This window comes from Channa argus, chromosome 18 (assembly GCF_033026475.1).
Source record: "Channa argus isolate prfri chromosome 18, Channa argus male v1.0, whole genome shotgun sequence".
Taxonomy (NCBI): domain Eukaryota; kingdom Metazoa; phylum Chordata; class Actinopteri; order Anabantiformes; family Channidae; genus Channa; species Channa argus.
In genome coordinates, this window is record NC_090214.1 from 7,681,325 (window position 1) to 7,700,620 (window position 19,296).

Genomic DNA, 19,296 nt, shown 5'->3' on the forward strand with positions numbered 1-19,296 from the left:
GTGTGTCTGAGTGTGTGTGTGTGTGTGTGTGTTTGTGTCTGTGCATGTTTCAAGTATGACTGAGCAGGTTTATAGGAAGATGACAGCATTAATAAAATAGCTTTAAATATACTGTACATTTATCAATAACACAATTAATTATTAAATATCACATTAATCGTTTTCATGTTGTAAACATATACAGTTATGGTCATGAAATGAGGAAACCATGGAGGTTACTATGTTTAATCTAAAGTTTGACTTGCATTTATCAATACTGGACATTTTGGTCCCCCACTGATTTTGAATACATTTTCCTTGGATGGGTGTTGACTTCTCTATTTTAGCAGCAAGATGTTGCAATAACTCCTTCCAATCTAAGACCACATGCTTGTTAATGAAAGCCTAAGAACATGTTGAAAGTCAAACTATGCATTACAATATACTAAACTGACAATTATTTTAGCATTTTTTTCAGATTTTCTTTTGGTCTTTACCTCAGCAGATACATCATTGACTATAGTTTGAGCTGCACGTTGCTTCAAATTTAGTTTTTGAGCCATTTAAAAAATGTGATATTAAAAAATGTGCTATTGCATCATGATTTGGCTTCCAATCTGTATTAGAAACACTGTTAAAAACTGTCAAACAGAAGTGTGTAAAGGTCAAACATTCTTGTTCCCTTTCTTTATAGAAAAGATATTTATTTACTAGTTACGCATCATAATGACTGCAAATTCCTTCTTAGTTTAGCCACTTAGGGAAAGTTAAAAATAATACCAACAACTTGATCCAGGCAGTTTAATGTGCAAAGAAATATGAGTCATTTAGCACCCCCTACATTTCCAAACATGAGGGATTATTAACACGTGGCCACAATAGTGATTATTGTCCTGGTCATTATTTCTGACAACTTATTTAAACGGGCACTAATTTAGCAGTGTTGTTTTTATCTTTATGACACAAGCAATCACACTCTCAGCTCAGCTTTTCCCGTTGAGAAGTGTGAAACGTGATAAGTCTAAATAGGTCTAGAATGTCAGTACCAGGGTTTTGGATTCAAACTTTGTAGCTAAGACAGACGAGGGGGTAAATTGAGGAAACTAAATGTAGATGAGCTGAAATAACTGGAGGCTGGCTAGGATGGCTCCTGCCTCGTCCAGACTAGAGACTAAAGAATGAAAAAGAATTTAGGCAGAGTTTTTGCTGATGAGAAAACGTCTGATTTAGCAGATGGTTTTGTGCAAACATACTGAAAAGCTTGCCTGCATTGCAACGGCTGACTAAGATTGTTCTGAGTTGTTTACAGTCAGTGCAGGAGCCACCATGGTCTTGTCAAAAAAGACATGTTGTAATTGTTACAATGTCCATGGAAATAACTGCAGCCTCTTTGGTGTTCATGGCAATGATGCAACGATGATGCAAGAGGAGAGGGGGAAAGAAAAGTTCAATGTCATTGAAAAGAAGTTGTGGAATGTGGTATCAGGGCCAAAGAGTGATGTTAAGGGAGAAACAAAAGTGGATATGAACTCTAGAGGAGTTTGAAATCCAGAGTGTGGGCAAATAACCAGAGCTCTTAGACACTCATTATCCAATATGTCCAATCGGAGAAGGCGATAACAGTCAGAATAGTGAGCACATCTGCAGATCTTGGATAACATCTTGTGATTATGCCAATAATTTGTTCAGCTAGTCTTTTATATTTTATTTTATACATCTATTTGATGGTCAGAGTGTCATTTTGTTTCTCATACACTCTATGTATCTAGAAAGAAACCACGAAGCATTATAATGAACCTTGTTCAGTTGTTTTCTTCTCAATACGATGTTAAAATGTTTACACTACAAAATGTTTTAAGCCAAGAAGCAATTACCCTTGTTTCTCCCTAAATTTTTACTGGATATTTATATATACTAACAAAATATCAACTTTTAAAGTAAATACATTTGCATGGAAAAGAATTAATCAGTTAGTCAAAGGGAAACTACTCATCAATCACATAATCCTAAAAGTGATTTTTTTTTATAAGTTTAGTTTAGTTTATAAGTTTTGCACTGTTGCACCAACACAGGGATTATGCCGTGTTGGTGAATGGCTTATCCCCACTTGATTTGGCACTGTTTTTACGCCGGCTGCCTTTCATGACGCAACCCTCCTCAATTTCTACCGCGCTTGGACTGGCACTGCACAGTTGGGGAGGGGAATGGGCTGGTTGGAGGTTTAGTGTCTTGCCTGGAGAAACCTTGACATACAGCCGGGACTGGGGATTGAACCACTGACCCTGTCGTCCGTGGACTGCCTCACCAACCGAGCTACAGCCACCCCACAGTGGCTGTAGCTCATAAATGGATACATGCTGCTAAATCTGTTAAGTATTTGTCTATGTAGAAGTGTCCCTGGGCAAGACACCGAACCCCTAACAGCCCAATCCCCTCCCCAGCTGTGCAGTGCCGGTCAAAGCCCGGTAGAAATTGGGGAGAGAAGGGCATCCAACGTAAAAACTGTGCCAAATCAACATGCGGACAATGATCCGCTGTGGCAACCCTGAACTCACGGGATAAGCCGAAAGTCGAAAAAATAAAAATAGTTAATAAATTATTCAGTTTGTCAGTGCTTTTTGAGCATTTTTAAAAGCTTGTGTTGTCTCAAAAACAAAACTCTAAAACATTAGATTTACAGTGACACTAAACAGAGAAATAGCAAATCCTTAAAAATTGGAAACCCTACCTGGAACGTCAACACTACCAAACTGATACCTAACTCTGAACAGTTCCTTTTATCTGAGACTGTCCATTCACGCTTTTTGTCTTCTGTGATAAACTTTGTGGAATGCAGACATGTTATTGAATATCACTGGCAGCAATGTTAGACAAATAAGCCTCCACTGAGTAGACTGCATGTGTTGTCTCACAGCTGTGTGTGTTTACTTGTGGGATAGCCTTTAGTTTTGTAATTGTTATCCCCGTTAGAGAGAGAAGCATGCTGGGATGTGATGAAGAGAACCTCTCATGTGACGCTGCATGTACAGCATGTGTCTTCATGTTCTTCGTCCTAATGCTTTTTTTGCACCGGCTGAATAATTCTGTAGCTGCTTCCACTTGAACTCGTGTGTCTGTGTGAATTTGTGTTTCAATACAAGGCAGAGACAGAACATGCTGCTCCACCATGTTTGTCCAGAGGAGGACCTCTGTTTATAAGGTAATTAGAGTTCTTACGGTTCACCTCGGGTAACTGGGGTCAGACTAATCTATGTCTGGAGTTCAGGGGGGGCCCGTAAAATGATAAGGATCACTGGCAAAATGAAATAAACATTAGGTGAAAAAAAGCACAGGTGGCAAAACAATCACACTGTCTGTGATGTCCTGATGATTCTGAACAAGTGCAGGCCTCACAGTGTAGTGTCTCAAGTTAAATGTCAGTCACCAAGCTGATGTTGTGGATGTGGGCATGTGACTGTGAAAACTCATTTAAATTCTTGTAGAAAAGTGTCCTAAATGCATTTGGGATTTTTTTTTTCTCTCCTTGTTCTCTTACTCATTAATATGAATGAAAATCCACATGTGTTTTGAATTTGTTTCCTGATATGCATGAAGTAGAAGAGCAACTAATAAGCTTGCAGAGGATTGTATTCTTAGCTGTAGTTATTAAAGGTGCAAAAGGGGCCTGTGCGTCATTGCTCAGCGTGGTCCCGTTTTGTGTTGTGAATATTATAAAGAGCTTCACCTCTGATTATGCTTAATCTTTTGGGTAGTGGTTATTATCTTAAATGCTGAAACAACAGTGAAACATTCATTTCATGCTCTTAGTCTGTCCTCTAATGCGTCATGGTGCGGAGTGATTTAGATCTGAGTGGTTTCTCCTGTTCAAATTATGTAAGAGGAACTGAGGTGGGCTGTTAAATAGCTTTTCGGAAATCAATGCCAAATGTTTACTCAGACATTTGTGTAAATCTACATACATGCTGCATTTATCAAAAGAGTTACTTCTAAAAAGTTACTTCTAGAGTTCACTCGGCCCTCACCAGGGGAAAACATTACTATTTTACATGAAGCACCTCAGAAGTTAACCATTCTCTAAAAGCGTGTTTGGACTACATACACACTTATTGCAGCCTTAACCACTGTGACAACATGCCATTAGAAAAAAATCCTTGTAAATCCATCCATACATTTTCTACATGTTGGTCAACAAATGTCTATATTTCAGCCATTAGTTATTAAGTTCATCATAGACTCCATCTACACATCCCCCCTACATCTGGTATGTGATAAGAATGTCCTCTCTGAGACTCACTCTATCAGCTTGATAGATTTTCTACTCCCATCAGATAAATTATGTAGCTGGGCTGATGCTATTTCACCTCTGCAGTGCTCTGACCTTCATCTTAGTATCCTTTTGTCTGTAGTAGACATTTTATTTAAGCATGCAGAGAGGTCATATCATTAGCATCTCTAGTCTCACTCAGTCCGCAGACTTTTGCTGAAAAGTGTCAAAAGAACAGAAAAAAATCACAATACTTTAAATTAATCAAATACTTTAAATTAAACGTCATATAAAAGGAAAATGCTACATAGTATTATAATTGTGTTTTAGTACTTTAGTAATCTGCAAAACAACCAAATATCACCTTTTGGACTTGTTTTATTAATGATATGATCAGAGAAAGTATGATAAAGTAAAATCTTGCAGGGCTAATATGAATTTCCCTGAACCATAATTTGATAAAGATGCAGTTGAGTAATAACAAACGTCAACAGAGATATGGATCCAGTTTCCATGGAATGTTGTTGCCTCTTTCGTGATCTTCTGGAGATGAACCTAAAAGTTTGTTTTCACATGATTCTTCAGCAAGCCCTGGTTATTTTGCCTACATGGTTATTTGCTATAAGTGCCTTCAGTTCTCATGGGGACATTACTTACAGGAAAGCAGCCTCAGATCCACTCACTCAGGGTGTCTAACTTGTGTCCTCAGCATTTAAGGCCAAACACAAAAAGTCACCTGTAGACAAGATTTGTTATTTGTTGAGTCTAACTCACATTTGCCATTGAATGACCTAAGAGCACTTTAATAGAGGTAATCGGGGGGTTGCTGAGCTGTGATCATCTAACTTTTCCCTTGTCGAATTCTCTAAACTTGCTGATAAATATGGAAGCTCAGGCTCAATACAGAGCTTGCATACTTGTCTAAATCACGAAGTACACAAAAGAGTGCAAAACCTTTAGATCTGTCTCTTATACAATATACAGTCATCAGTATCATTATTATAGCAAAGCTGCATATTTGCACATGCTTTCAGTTTAGCAAATAATCATAAGTCAAGAAGAACCAAAAGCAATAAGTCTGAATGACAGAGACCCACATAGTTTGCAGTAAAGTTAAGTATACCATAATCAGTTACATTATGTTACAAAGCTTAGCCTGCAACAGGGCAGCTGACTGATAACATTTCCGTTGATTTCACACTAAGTTAACAGGGTTTCTGCACCACAGAAATGGCCCAAGGAGTTTCAGGTGCCTTTAAAGCTGAATGTGGTTAAATGTTCTGTGACGCAAAGGGATTTACAAAGGAAATCCAGATTTCCAAAGGTTACACCATTTGTTAAGAGTACCATCACCAGCACGGCTTGTTGTGTGTGTTGTTTGGGCATCAAAGGTCGCACGCCTGTAGCTGTCGAGTGCATGCTGTGATTTGCTAAACTATTACAAAAGTTTGTAAAATCCACGACTTTCTCCCTGCCTTGCCAAACGTTGAAAGAATCTTAATGCTCATGAGTCACGATGCAAGTTCCTCTGTGTCTCGTCACACAGACACACACACGCAGAGTATATTTAAATGCAAACACACATGGCCTACTGCTTTCATCTGAATGGTGAATGTTCCTCTTCTACAATAACCAAACCTACAAATGGTAAGTGCTTACAATGGTAAGTGTCAAAAAATTGTTGAAATTGTTGCGGGATAATATTGCTCAGTGGGAACCCTAAGACTGTTGGTATCCTAATGGTAGAAAAGCGCTATATAAGTGCAGACCATTTAATGTCCTTTCCTTAGGTAGTAAATATTTTGCTGTGTATATTCCGGACCAATGAAATAAGTGTAAGAGTAGTCGACTACAAAAGGTGAAACCGTAATATTGAAGCGGTGCAGAGCCAGTGATTTACTTTGTTCTACCAGGATGATATTTCTGTAATGATGTTTATGCAAACCTCACAGCCTTTCATATATGGATCATTTGATTCTTAAATAAAATAGAAAGTAACAAATGGAAAAGACTGGAATAAGATGAGAAACTGAAGCTAAGAGATCTCTTGTTTAAACATGTATTTGTACATACTATCATTTGCCTTCATTCTGTTCCAAGCTGCTAATGGACCATTTAAGAGAGAGATCTCAGAAATCAATCAGTAGTCTGTCAGTTTAATTGTCTTAAAATAACATATTCTGCTTTTCTTACTTTCCCAGAACATTCATTCAAATGATTTCCTCATGTATCCTCTCATGTGATCTCTTTGTATCTACGAAGGTTTAGTATTTCAGAGCAGGTTTTCTGACGGACCTAAATGACAAAACATACATTTATGCTTTTTGTAAAATTTCAATTGGTTTCACAATGCAATTTTGCAAGCACGCAAAATAATTTTGGATGGCCCACTTATGTCCTGTGTGAATGCCTCTTTCATTCTCCACAAATCAAAACTTCAAAAATTTCAGTATTCTTATGCATTTTTTCGAGTCTTTACTTCTCTCTCGGACGAAAATAAATATCTTGTCTCGTCCTCTCTCCAGGTGCGTCTGCAGCTCATTTTTAAATTCTTTTGTCGTTCTTGTGCTTCTGCTGATGTTTAAAAGGAGGATGATTGGCTGCCTTAAAGTCTTGTTATTAACCTAAATGTCCAAACCATCCCAAAAAGTTTTTCACATGATATAAATTTGGTCCCAATGGGACTACCTCTTTTGGTCGCACCATATTCTAGTTCTTTGCTCTGACCTTTCCTCCACATAGAGCTGACATTTTTCAATGTATTGAATGGGAAACACTAATGTGATAATCATGAGCATATACACATTGTTGAAAACATGTTGCAAACATTTACTGGCCTAGCTGTAGACGGTTTTCCAATGAGTCATGTTGCATAGAATTAATGGATACATAAATTACAAAAATTGTTGCTGAAAGTTGTTGAGCAGAGGAGAGAAAGTATTCATTATATGAAATTACCAGTCCATATCATAAAAACTGCTCCCTTACAAAGGCGGTAAAGCAGTGGTAGCTCTTTGAAAATGAGTGTGATTGTAGTGTATTGCCATGATTCCATGGTGTAATTGGATTTATCACCTCCCATTTGAAAACAGCACCTGGCAGCACTTAAGAGCTGAGGCTAAGCGAGACTCGTGCTGATAAAATATTGTAACAGTCTATTACAAAAACTTACCACAGATGTGGCGACAAATGATGTTACAGAGAAGATGGAAAAGCTCATCAAGCGGTTTGGCTGGACAAAATGTAATGCTATTAATCATGACCTGACTATATAACATTTCAGTATTGGAACATTATTTTGAGTATTAGATAGGATGCACATTATCAGGAAATACAATGTGATATTAAGGTATTTTGGATTTGTTTGATTTTATCAATATATATTTGGTATTTTACAGAAAGAAATGCTGCAAGGGTTTCAAGTTTGTCTTGGGCCAGTGCTTTCCTGAAGGTAGGGAAAACTGGACGTATACTGGAATTCTCTACCATCATGTCTTTAGTCTTTAGCTTTAACTTTACTGAATATTAATAACCTCTGACAGCCCTGTTGCCTAATTGTTTGAATGGAATAAATGGAAAAGATCCCACAGAGGTAGATGAGATTCTCTCTTTGCTTCACCGGTGCTTACACTGATAAAATGCTTCATTTATAACTGTAGACTATGATGTGTGTGCTGGCGCCCCCTGTGAGCAACAGTGTACTGACCATTTTGGTCGAGTGGTCTGCACCTGTTACCCTGGCTACCGTTACGACCGGGAGCGCCACAGGAACCGAGAGAAACCCTACTGCCTGGGTAAGACCGTGTTCAACACCTAACCCAGATAATTCCTCTTTTAAGTAAAATGAGGGCACGTTAGGATATTTTTAACAGGTAAAGTGTTGGCATCCCTGTGACTTGAATGAAGGCAAGCTCATGATTCATGTGTTATCTTGCAGTAGGTCACCTGTAACATAATTCATACTTTGTCACACAATCTCTAGAGTGGCTTGTAAGGAGGATTCCAGATCCAGGCTTTAGAAAAAAAAAATTAAAATTTTGTTTCACACATCACAATAAACTGCAGCTCAGTGTGAAATTAGTTGCCTGATTTATTTTGCTACTTTGGAAACATTGAGTGTTGAATATATGACTTAAAATTGACTGTAAACTTCTCGCAGCTTAGTTTTTTAAGTCAGTATTTGTATGTTATTGTATTCTAATTGACACTTTGCCTTTTATTTCCATGCTGTCTCGCCTCTGTCTCATACAGACATCGATGAATGTGCAGACAAAAACAGGACTGCATGCTCTCAGATCTGCATCAATTCTGTGGGGAGCTACAGGTGTGAGTGTGAGAAAGGCTATTTCCTGGAAGAAGATAAAAAAACATGCACCAAGGGAGAAAAAGGTGTGAATATTTTTTTTTCAGAAATCCTCTCTTTATTCAAAGGTATATCTAACTGTGATGTGGAGCTGACCGCACATTGTTATTTGGTGTGTGTGTGTGTCTGTGTGTGCGGGTGTGTGAAGAGGAGAGGGTAAGAAGGGGGTATTGCAAACACAGACACCTGGTAGTCATTACACATCCCAGCTCTTTGAAAATGTCAGAATGGTTCTGTCTCCCAAACATACTGCTGCCCCTGTGACTTGTGGTCTTTTTGCTTTTGCTGGATGCATAAGAAGAAAATATCACAAATGGTCCAGGCAATAGTAAAGTCTCCCTTTTTTGCCGCAGATTTAGTTGCCAATGAAGCAGAAAGAAGCTGCAGATTTGCTACTTCCTCCCAAGAGTTTATCTTCCATCGCCTACTAAAATATTTCAGGAGGAGCTGGAGAGTGAGGAACTGTTCTATATACAGTCACGCTCCTGCTTCATCTGCTGCTACTTTAAAACAACTTTTTTTTCAAACTACTTTTCTTCCCTGATATTCTGACACTTTTACTAGACCATCTTCCGGTAAATCAGCCATCTTATTATTGTTTGACCTTTTTCTGAGGATTTCCTAACAGAAACCTTTTCCCCACTTCTCAGCAGTGCATCTCTTTGAGAAATCTGACAATGTGATGAATGCTGGAACCTGCTCGGCCACCTGTGACGATTTCCACCAGATCAGAATGTCTGTCCTGCAGCTTAAACAAAAGGTAGAAGTCACAAAGCAACAACCAAAATCCTTTACGTTTCTACCTTAAAAATAGAAATATCTACGTAAACATTGTTTTTCTTTACTACAACCTAAAAAGGTCCAGGTCTCTTGACATGCATTAGAGCCCGATTTATTTCCTAATAGGAACAAGGCAAGAAAAATCCATTACTGTTTGTGTGAAATCAGTGGTATAACACTTCTCTCAGTGTAATCACAGGTGTCTGTCTGAACACAATTCTATCAACAGTGACATTCAGCACACTCGACTGTAACGCATGATATATTGCTTCCAGCTGTGTGGTCCAGCTGATTCCATAGCTGTATTGTATATGCCTATTTTTCTTAATTTTGTACCATTAAGAAAAAAGAGTGAACATAATGTCAATGTTAATTTAATAATGTTATAATGAGACATTATCAAAGGATATGAATGTGTTTGTACTGTATGTCATATCACAAGAAGGTTAGAGTATGAATTTGGGATCACACTGTTCTCCAGACACCTGAGCTGTTCCCGAAAAGACACTGAACCCAACAGCCCATCCCGATCCCCAGCCAGAAATTAAGGGAGGGTTGTATCTGGAAGGGCATCCGGTGTAAAAACTGTGTGTCTACAACACACGGACAAATGATCTGCTGTGGCGACCCTGAACTTATGTGATAAGCCGAAAGGAGAAAAAACTGTTCTTCAAACACCTGTAATACTCATATGCAACAGTCTGGTGTAATTCTTACTGGTCGCCAGGTGAGCCACAACCTGTGTGTGTTTGTATGCATGCATTCAAGCATATGTCCGTGCGCACGAATTCTGATTTGTAGGCACTTGCAGCATAGCGAGGTCTTCCAGGTGTTTTCCTCCGGGATCATCAGACACACATGATGTTATACAGAGATCAAAGATAACTTTTCCCAAGGATGCCATGCATAGCAGGAACTCTTCTGGTCATGCTGAATAATGCAGTGGGGTTGCCTGGCCATCTGTCTGGGTTATAGCCTGCAGCGTGGTGTGGGTGGGGGATCAGCTTTCATCTTTCGCAGGGTATATAACTTTAACATAATGTGACTTGAAATCAGCCCTTCAGTGTGTAATTTTCCTGTCCTGTTTGACAGTCCAGACCTTTATGAATCCCTGCATGTAAAACCACTTTGGGAATGACAACCAGATAACAAAATCATGCAGCCGCACATATGGATTGTTGATACCACTGCCAAATAAAGAAGGACTTTAAATGAAGAAGTCCCATGAAGTAAAAGGAATCCGGTTGTGCCGGTTGTGGTATTTATTTGGGACATCACTCATTCAGTTATTTGTAGCTGTGTTCTCAGTGATCTGTTCATTCAGTCATTAATTACTGCATTTTTATTTCAGATGGCCATGCTATCAAACAGTGCTAATGTTCCTGAGCAAATGACCAGCAAGAAAATCTCGACGTCACCCGTATTTTTACCAGGGCCTCCAGGTCTTCCTGGTCCTCCAGGTAAAACAGATTAAGCTACAATAATAAGGAAACTAGCCTGAATGAATGAAGAAGCCTTGTCTGACTGGTGTTTTAAATTAAATGCTAATATTGTGTGTTAGCATGCCAACTGGGGCTATTTGGCACAAAACAAATAGTGCAGCTGAGGCTGAGGCAAATAATAATTTTACAAGCATGTGGACAAAAGTACTGGACAATTTCAAAATCATTTCATGATGCAGCACTAGATGAAAAGTTGTTGTCAACAGATTAATACAGTTCATAATCAGCAGCAGATGAATATCTGTACAATGTTTTATGGCAATCTGTGTATTACTATAGTTTTTGAGACATTTTACTCTAAACCAAAACCACAAATGTCAGCCTGATGGGGATGTTAGAGGAGAAGTCCAGACCGAAGTCATCAGGATTTATACTCTAAATACTGTGAATGCGTCATAAAATGTTGCATATTCGGTAAACGATAAAAACTTCAACCTGCTTGTGACACTAGAGGAAGACTTAGGAGTTTGTGTCTACAACATGCCATTGTAATCATAGATGTGCTTTTGCTTCTATGATTACTCCATTTGTGTTTTGCTAACTAATATCAGTGTGGATTATTTTAGGAGATCCAGGACAAGAGGGGCCCCCAGGACCTACAGGACTGTTGGGCCCACCTGGTCCTCCTGGACCCAGGGGCCTAATGGGACCCATTGGACCCACACCAGACCTGTACCACATCAAGCGTGGCCCACGAGGACCTGTGGTACCTTTTCTTCATATTTTATTAATTAGTTTTCAATGGGCACTATGCCCTGATCAGATTTTGCAGTTTTTTTGCACTTGTTCCAAATCATGACATGATAGATGACTCATGTGGTAACGACCATAACAAAAGTAGAAAGCTGGTAGCATATTAGTAGTGAGATGAATTTAAAATAGCTGATATTGACACATTCCTCTAGACCGTTACTTGACGCCTCCCCCCCCATCTTTTTGTCTTTGTCTGGGCTGTCGGTGTCTAGCTTTCACATGATGCCCCCCTCACCACCCTAGTGTGCAATGTCTGTTTAATCACATCTGCAGTAGAACAGTAAAAATTCCTGTCACACAATGTTCATGCCAGATAAAATACATGCTGAGATGAACTCTTCTGTAAAATTTCATTTGTTCTATTATATATCTTTAACTGCAGAGGTTCCTGAATCAGAAACTATGAGTGTGTGTGTGTGTGTGTGTGTGTGTGTATGTGTGTGTGTGTTTGTGTGTGTGTGTGTTTTCTGTTGGTTCACTTCCAGAATTCTGCTTTGTGTCACAAGCCAGAATCACTAAATTAGTCGGTATAATCTGGATCTGGTTCTGGGTTTCACCAAAATTATTCAGATAATTTATTAATCTTTTATCATGAATAGGACCCCAGGAGAGCTGTGATTCATTTATCTTTATGAGGCAACCAAATATATCCTTTATTTCATCTTACACATGTCAAAAGCACATAAAAAAAAAAAAACATGAAACTATGTAATGTTTGCAAGGTGAAAAGGGATGACACATGGTAATGGAAATAACAAGAAAGGGGGCAGAATCCATTTACAGCTTTAGTTGTTTTCTTTGGCTCACTGTGCTTTAGTGTGGTGCTTAGTCTCATCTGTGTGTTGAAGTTTTGGATCTGAATCAAGAATGTGCAGGATGTGGCCATTGAGATGTACTTTATTTCTAGTATTTAAAGCCCTTGTATTTATGCAATCTCTTTTCTGATAAATCAGACTATCAACACCTGCATTCAGTAATATAATGAACTGCATGATGCCAAACCACAAGGTCTACAACATTGTTTTTAAAGTAGAAAGTGATCCGTTGCTTAGTATCCGTCTTTAACATTTGGATGTGTGCTTCATTTCACCCGTTTATATTCATGACCTGCTAATAAATTTAAGCAGGGCACATGCTGACTACACATTCTGACTGAAGAGGGAGTTGTCCTCTCTTCACGCAAAACCTTGATTAGATTCTGAACACATTCAAAACTTTTGGCAGATAGGACACATATGTTTGAGCAAATGTTGGTGTTTGGAGATAATGAATGTGGGCTAGTGAGTGACTCACATATGTAGTACTGAGATGAATCTTGGCCCTACTCCTTATATAGTGTATTCAAACTTGTTTAATGATGATTATCCCAGAAAAGAGATCAAAGCACTCTGTAATATTATACTGACATCACTCAGAAAGGTCCCGGAGCAGTAAGTTAATGTTGGATAATCTATGTTGGTGAAACATGATGAAATTATTTGTTTTATGTTTAAATAGATTTTAAATGAGAACAAAAATTCAACACATTTGGGTTTGGGGTGTTTCCCTGCTTTAAATGCAAGGTAGAGAAACATCATCAAGTTGTGTGTGTCACCACATTAACAAATAGACTAAGACACGTCAGTGTCCACAGGTTGCTGCAGTATCTGGTCTACATGACTTTGGAACTTTGTTAAAGCAAACTGACATAAATATGCAAACATGACTAAAACAGAAATTAACTTCATTTCTTTTCGACAGGGGCCTCCAGGAGCACCAGGAAAGGATGGGCTAAAGGTGAAGTCAGATGCTAATTTGTCACCTAATGTTGTCCTATGTGTGTGTTCATTTTCCAACATATATCCTGTAAGAGGAAACTAGTTTCTCTTTCAGTTGCACTTTGTAAAACAGTACATAATCAAGCACACTGCCCTTTAATCAGAGGATTCAAGCATGTTGGCGCCCAAATGTGGCTCTTGGCTGACTGACTCGTATCCCAAAGTAAAGTTTGGTGCACAAGGCTAGAAAGTACCCACCACATAGATTTGGCTTAACTGTCAACACTGTGTCTGTCAAAAGGTATTTCTCAACATCTAAATTGTTTCCCAACCTCTCAACATTTGCACAGGATGAAAAGCACGGGGCAGGTGCCAGGATACTCACAAATCCTTAGCTGGATGCTGTGCAGGCAGAGTTTATTCCTGTAGATGATAGGATCAATTAACTGCGAGTTGCTACAAGTTGCGAGAGGTGAAACGGTGTGTGCCAGAATCCAGGTTGCACAATTCGATGTGAAATATAAACACAGCCAGAGCATTGTTGGTGGTATAGCAGCAGCCATGTATGAGTTTAGGCTTCCCACGAGATCATCTAGGAACCACATACTGTGTTTTTATGTTTATGATTTCTATAACCCGCATCTTAATTTGGAATTAATGTCACAAGGAGCTTGGGTCAACAGTATCAGTATCTCCACCGATGTGAAGACTCTAGGTTGTAGTTGTGTGGGATTTTACAGACGGTGCCTTTGAATGTACTAATCATTTTTCAAAAGGTTATGTGGAATGCTTTTCTATTCTGGGAAGCCCAAGGCAAATGTTCAAAAGAAGCTCCAGCAGGTAGTTTAGCCTCAGATTAAAGGATCATAACCTAGATCATAATCCACCTGGTTACTGTTAGATTTATGATTGCATTTTTTTCTTCTTCTTTTTTTTACATTAACCAAATTTGATCACACCTTCTCTCTTATTCGGTGATATTCATAGACTGAGTGTGAATCTGGTGGAGTCTCACTGTTTATAACCATCATCTGAGACTGTGGTAACGTAATAAATAAAAGGATTAGCTGCAAAGTAAATGCCTATTTCAAATAAAAGCCACCTTCCTGCCAACCTTCCACTTAACCCTCACCTACCATATGTACTGTCGGCTATGTTGTGCTTCGGCTGGTGCTGAAGCTGACTTTCAATGAGAACTTGACGCTCTGTGATTCAGCAGCATGTCAAAATCAATTTAGACTGAAAGCCCCCAGTTAAGGTAGTTTGGGCAGCAACATTTTCAGAGCTAAAAGTGACTAGACAGGAATCTGGATTTGACTGTCAAAACACAAAGATGCTTTTGGAAAGGGATTTGCAACCTGTGCCTTGTTATTACTGACTTATTACATTTGCAATTGTTTTAGTTCAGGATTACTGTTTTTTTTTTCCTGTAAAGAATGCCCAGACTTCAATGTCATGCTGACTCAGAAACATGAGGTGTATTAGCTGAAAAGGTTATGCTCTTGTGTTGCCTTTTGGATTGTGTTCTACCCATAACATTGTTGGCTTAGCTTTTAGATCACGTATGGAACAACTTAGGTGCATCTTCTTTATTTACACAGAGACTCTGCATTCTTTGAATGCAGCTGGGATGTTTGTATGGATAGATTGGAGGGTGATGGTAATCTGTCTCACTGAGTTACAAATTCAAACCATCTGCCAAAACACTTACAACCCCAATGTGACCCAGGGCCTGGCTAACAACCACGGTAGTCAGGTCAGTGTGTGTACACTACCGTAAGTCAACAGGCTGCCCCGACACTTAACAGTCACGCTACATTTACAGTATGTTTGGTTTTATTTGAACAGCACATTCGGTGCTTTTAATCTTTCTTATATACATGACACAGCTTCTTAAGGAAAGTGTTTGACATTTTGGAAAACATCTGTTGACTTTGTTGTTGAGAGGAGACAAAATAGTTTTCACTTTAATGGCTGTGACTGTGTAAAACTAGTAAAGCAATACATTCAGCTTAGATTACTGGATGGAAAGGGAAGCAGATCTCTGCAAAACAAAAAACAACAAAATCTACTATCAAAGTTCAGTCATTACCATGTTGTATCACATTTGTTCAACAGGTGTACAAACCAAAGTGAGAATGATGAAGTGCAATGACTAGTTGTGTTATGTGTGTTTTTATTTTTGCGGTTGGTACATGCCTCCAATGTGTTAATTAACTAGCTCTTTTCCACTGTTCCCAACTTTAATTGAAGATAATCACCTACCAGCTTCAGTGTTATTCATAACACTGAGGCATGAAAGTGAATGAGCCAATTTCCCAAAATGTCAACTTATCCCTTCAACGGACTAAAATACAAAATGTAGTCTGGCTGTGATCTTCCAGCTAAAATTACCAGATTGCTTCTACATTTTTTCCGATCTTTAAATCCATGAGGCCTTTGCATTTATTCTCATCCTGATCTCAGTTTTTCTCTCCCTTCCTTTAGCTCCTTAAAAAAGTTCCCTAACGAGAGTATCACGAATTCTCATGCTTTTTTTCCCACTGTAATTCATCTAAGCTAAATATTTGTTTTGATTCCACAGGGGGATAGAGGAGCTCCTGGGCCTGTCGGACCACCAGTAAGACTCTATCTATGTCTATTTATACTGATGCCACGCTATTGTAAGTTGTTACTGTTTTCCCGAACACTTTGTTCGGGAAAACAGCCTAAAAAACAGACCACTGTGGACTCTGGGCTTTAAATGGCCCAGTTAATGATACTGTCAACCTCAAAGTAAATAGTACTCACAGCAGAGTAATCATTATCAGGTTAGATAAACACTGATGGTGCTACTATTAACAAATCATGAGAAAGACCTCAGTAGCAACTCACAAATCCCAGATGGTCCTTTGATAAACTGGACTTGGTTGTGAAAGTTTCCTCCGTGGCATGAGTAGTTTCATCTTTTTATTAATTGCTGTGTTTCTTCAAGAAGAGTAACCATGATTCAGTGTGCTCAAATCATTTTAAACCCTTAATTTTTGGGGGGGTGTTTATGCAACGCCAGGGCCCTCCAGGCTCCTTTGATTTCCTGCTCCTGCTGATGGCAGACATCCGTAACGACATTGCTGACCTACAGAGCAAGGTGTACGGTCGAGTTATGAACTCTCCTGGGGAGGACTTTCCTGCAGCCCCCGACAGCTGGAGGGACAATCAGGACAGTCTGGACACAGGCTCAGGTGAGGACAACAAGGAACCTCTACCTCTAACAGGTGGCGGGTCCAAGAGGAACAAGAAGAGGAAACCAGTGGAAGACAGAACAGACTTTGATTGGAATATTTAAAGAGGCAGATAAAAAAAATCTTTATATCAGGTGTAAATATTGATTTGCTTTTTGCTTTTTTATTTAACTTTTTCTAAACAGAATGTACTGTATGCCTTTTAAACACAGATGTTTATTTTTGTATGATATACGAGATTATGTGGGACTATTTTTTAACAAAATGAGCAGACTGTGCAAATGCATGTTTTAATTTGAGTTTTATATTTTCAGAACATATGGTTCCTTTACAGCACATTAAACACGTCTCTCATGAAAACTCTTTTTCCCTCATTGCTTTGTGAAACAATATTTGTGTTTCAAACAAATCAGTTGCTGTGGCAACAAGACAACTGTATAATTCCTATTGATGAAATCATACCCATGCATAAGAACAATTAGTTTGCTGGACCACAATTAAATTCTCAATTTATTATGAATTAGTAAGTTAATTGTTTCCTCCATTGGTTAGTTATTTATTTGATTCATCAAATATCCAAAATGCCTAGCAACACTATCATCTTGTAAATGTTCTGTAGACATTTAATTATTTACAGATGACATAAAACATGTGTAGATCTTTGTGCATTAAAAAAAAAAACATTTTACCATGGACCACTCAACCCAACCTGACCTTGTCCATATAATTTAGCCTGTAACGTTATTCATTTTGCACATATGGAATACACTGAAAAGGGGAGTATTATGGCCAGAAAATTGTCAATTCCAGCTTTCATAGTTGGACAGAGAGGTGATGATGACTTAATTTCACAATCTTAGGAGCACAATACAACTGAACCTGAAACATGACTGACTCTGTTCACCACCAGAGGGAGACCTCCCCAAAGACCAGGGTCCAAAGTACTGACACTTACTACTGGGTTATCAGTGTTTCAGCAGTACTACGACATTAGATAATAAGTGAATCACTGATGACTTACTAACACGTTACAATATGTTTAACTTATGCTTACAATATGTCTGCTATAAAAACATTCGATTTTCAGTTTTAAATGTTGTCAAATCAGAAAATAGCCGTACAACTAATGCAAATAATTAAAATGCAATATCAGATTTAAAGTATGGAAACAGTAGGTAAGTTTTTTTGTGTGTAGTGCAGTTTTTTAAGATATATTTATAAGAGTTCATCTTCACTCAGGCAATTTACTTATGAGCAAAATATTGGCAATGTAAAGAAAAGCTCTTTCATGCTTTTTCCTTGAATTTGTACTTTTTGGGGGGTTGGGATGTACTTGAACATCTCACCTACAGTTTTCAGTATCTGTAACATGCAGTTGTACTGAAAGAGGGTTGTTTAAATGTTAATGGCTGTGAAAGTACACCATTTGTTAGCAATTATAACTGTCAGCACTTATAAGCTGTTTTAGTATATTCTCATTCATTATCATTTCATTTACCAGCACCCACTTGTTGGTGTCTACAGGATTAGTTACAGTCGCTAACAAATACACTAATGAACCCTTTTATTGCGTTACAACCTATTATAATGTGTAATAAACTATATGGGGACATAAACTCATAAATTACATGCCATGAATCGAATAAAAAAAATGTTTAAGATCAGTGGCGTGTTTACACGTGTGATGTGATCAGTAAATTTGACCACACTAGCCAATATAACAAGAGTCACTTCTTTCTAAAATAACTCACTTTGGTCTCCTCACTTTAAATAAAAACACAGAGGGCTGTTAATTCATATGAAATCATAGCTGGAGGATCCTGAGCAGCTGTTTTAGGTTGTTCAAAGGATTTGGTGTTGGACTTCCAGCTGAGTCTTGGATGTGGTAGAGCCTTTTCTGAAGTAATAAACTTTGATGTTTCTCATTTCCCCCCCACTTTCCCTCTCCTACCTATAACAAACATTTATCTCCCTGTCTTTATTTGGATAATGAGAACATGCAGATATAATCTCACAAGCTTAACCAGAACAAGGTGAGGTGATTTGTATTTTCATGAATAACAAGATATTGCACTAAAATTCAAATTGCCTTCAGTCGGCTCTATTAGCAGTTATCCAAGACTCTGTTGTTGTAACGAAAAATGCATCTTCTCAAAGTTATGAAGTAAACATGAGACCTTTCTTACTTTAGAGGTATTTTACAAATTGTCTAATAATTCGGGGCTTTAAAAGGGTGCTATAGTAGCAATATACTGAAAAAATAAACATGCATTGAAAATCATTTTAAACTGCTTTATATGTTGTTTTTTCCATAATTTGTTCCTGATCCATGCACAATGAGCAAACCTGTTTTCTTCAAATCAAAAGTGCTTGCTAACAAGGTACTATGTCCTAAAAGTCATCTAGCGCCCTTATAAACCCACTAGGTGGCAGTAATTTCTCAGTCACATATCTACAAAGTTATCACATAACTTTGAGTGATGCACAGCACTGTGTGTTCAGAGAGCTCATTACAATTGGCTGTGCAGTTTGCAGTGAAACACATGGATATTATCAAAATGCAATTACAAACAAATCTTTGTGGCAAAGCTCACACAGCGTGAGTAGTCTGTGTTCTTGTGTATTGATTGACTTAGTGACACTCATATGACATTATAACAACTGGCCTGTCTCTGAC

General features: G+C 38.3%; 1 protein-coding gene across 2 annotated transcripts in view; it reads left to right on the plus strand.

Annotated features, from left to right (window-relative positions):
- The window catches only part of ccbe1 (collagen and calcium binding EGF domains 1), a 34,162-nt gene extending 15,262 nt beyond the window's left edge, over positions 1–18,900 (plus strand). Inside the window, exons 3-11 of one of the 2 annotated variants that reach the window (XM_067484804.1) lie at positions 7,642–7,694; positions 7,903–8,037; positions 8,495–8,632; positions 9,260–9,366; positions 10,738–10,846; positions 11,455–11,594; positions 13,382–13,417; positions 15,983–16,018; positions 16,448–18,900. In XM_067484804.1, coding sequence (XP_067340905.1) covers positions 7,642–7,694; positions 7,903–8,037; positions 8,495–8,632; positions 9,260–9,366; positions 10,738–10,846; positions 11,455–11,594; positions 13,382–13,417; positions 15,983–16,018; positions 16,448–16,723 — 1,030 coding nt within the window. In that variant the 3' untranslated portion in view covers positions 16,724–18,900. Of the gene's footprint in view, positions 1–7,641; positions 7,695–7,902; positions 8,038–8,494; positions 8,633–9,256; positions 9,367–10,737; positions 10,847–11,454; positions 11,595–13,381; positions 13,418–15,982; positions 16,019–16,447 lie in introns of both variants that reach the window. The other variant, XM_067484803.1, reaches the window with a different exon arrangement.
- Positions 18,901–19,296: the final 396 nt, after the last annotated feature.